We start from the raw sequence: 2,144 nt of genomic DNA, 5'->3' as shown, positions 1-2,144 counted from the left end.
GTCATGAGTTGGGTAATTCTTTTCATGCACTTTCAATTGTCTAAACGCATATGAAATAACTCGATCATGCTGCATAAGAACTGCGCCAAAACCTAGGTTCGAAGCATTTGTGTACAACACATACTCTCTTTGTCATGATGACATAGCTAAAACTGGTGCCGTGGTAAGAGTTTGCTTTAACCGATCAAAGCTGTCCTGAAAATCAGCTCCGTATATGAACTTGGCATTCTTCTTTTCAGCGCTGTCAAGAGCATTACAATGGAGGAAAAGCCCTTCATGAATTTGAGATAATATCCGGCTAAGCCTAAGAAACTGCATATCTCGGTTGTATTTTTAGGCACTGACCACTCCTTGACAGCCTCGACCTTATTTGGATCGACCTCCACTCCATGCCTCGAGATAATGTGGCCTAAGAACGCCATCTTTTCCAACTAGAACTCGCATTTGCTGAACTTTGCATACAATTTTCGGTCCTGCATTGTTTGTAATTCTATTTTTAGGTGCTGCCTATGCTCCTCTCTGCTCCTCGAATAGATCAAAATGTTGTCAATGAATACGATAATTAACTGATCAAGATATGGCTGAAATATGCGATTCATGAGATCCATGAAGATCGATGGGGCATTCGTCAATTCGAAGGGAATCACTAGGAATTCATAATGTCTGTAACGAGTCCTAAAAGCCGTCTTATGCACATCTGCTACTTTTACCCTCAGATGATAGTATCCTGATTGAAGATCTATCTTCGAGAATATTGAAGCTCCTTGCAATTGATCGAATAGATTTTCAATTCTTGGCAAGGGATACTTGTTCTTCACTGTTACCTTGTTTAGCTCTCGATAATAGATGCATAGTTTCATACTCCTATCCTTCTTCTTCTCAAACAATACCGGTGCACCCCATGGGGAAAAACTAGGGCGTCCTTTTTTCTAGCAGCTCTTGAATTTGATCCTTCAGCCCCTTTATCTCTGTAGGTGCTAAGTGATACGGTGCCTTAGAGATCGGCACTGTACCCGACATCAACTCAGTAAAAAACTCCACCTCTTTCTCGGAAAGAATGCCAGAAACATCATTAGGGAATATGTTCGGAAAATCGCTGAAAACCTCTACATCTTCAATCGACTGGCTGACAGTATCCGACGCAGAGATGAAACTGGCGAGAAAACCTTGACAGTCTCTTCGCATAAGCTTCTTTGCACAAATACAAGAAATGATGTGAAACATTTGTCTACTTTGTACAGACTCGAAGGTAAATGATTTCCCATTGGGTGGTCTGATAGACACCGACCTCTGTTGGAAATCAATATAACCTCAGGCATTGACAACACAATAAGATCTGCTCGCACAATATCCTTTTGCAACCTAAGCTCCACATCTTTCACCATGCTAGTAGACAACATCTGCTCACCCGAAGGCACTGTAACTCTAAATCTTGATTCCATGATCTCCGATAAGACTCCCAATCGCTTCACAAAGGATTCAGATATAAATGAGTGTGTAGCTCTAGAATCTAGCAAAGCGTAGGTAGCTACATCCGATATAAATATCATTCCTGTGTGAACAATCGTACCATATGCAAATCAAGGCCATGAAATTCGAAATTTCCTATCATCTAGGCCCTCCAAGTTTCAAATAATTTGCAAAACAGCCTCTTAACCTTCGAATTTATTACTTAACAACCCCTAAATGTTCGAAAATTTACTAAATAGCCCCATAATTTCTGAAAATTGCGGTACCCTCTTCAATTTTCTGAAATTCACAATTTAAGCCCTATACTTCTCGGATTATTCATATTAAGCCCAAAATATCGAATTTAATGCCCTTAAGTTCCTTAAAATTTTCAAATCATGCAATTGAATCCTTAAACTGCTCTAATTAATTAGAATTCAGGTACTAAGCTCTCGATTTCCTATAATTCAAGCCCATACTTTAAAATTTGAAGCATGCAGCACTAAATCATCAAGTTCAATACACATCCTCCTGTCGTCCCCGAACAGCATTTCCAGCATGCTGCTCCAACAATCGAGCCATCCCCTCTAGAACCCGTGTAGCAACATCCAGGGGTGGTTGAGGTATCTCCTCATGTCTCTCCTCCTCCCACTCATGGAAACAACACGTCTTGGAGGCATAACTGTACACACTGT

The 2,144-nt window shown here is 40.5% G+C and overlaps 1 protein-coding gene across 1 annotated transcript; it reads right to left on the bottom strand.

Annotated features, from left to right (window-relative positions):
• Window positions 1-912: 912 nt before the first annotated feature.
• Window positions 913-1,550, bottom strand: LOC140988400 (uncharacterized). The gene is made up of 2 exons (XM_073457417.1): window positions 1,311-1,550; window positions 913-1,191 (listed from the first exon to the last, which is right to left on the bottom strand). Exons 1-2 carry the CDS (start codon window positions 1,548-1,550, stop codon window positions 913-915), a joined length of 519 nt encoding a protein of 172 aa, XP_073313518.1.
• Window positions 1,551-2,144: the final 594 nt, after the last annotated feature.

Source organism: Primulina huaijiensis, chromosome 11 (assembly GCF_012295235.1).
Source record: "Primulina huaijiensis isolate GDHJ02 chromosome 11, ASM1229523v2, whole genome shotgun sequence".
In the NCBI taxonomy this organism is placed as follows: Eukaryota; Viridiplantae; Streptophyta; class Magnoliopsida; order Lamiales; family Gesneriaceae; genus Primulina; species Primulina huaijiensis.
Note: the sequence above shows the minus strand (reverse complement) of the source record. Positions and strands in the feature narration are given on the sequence as shown.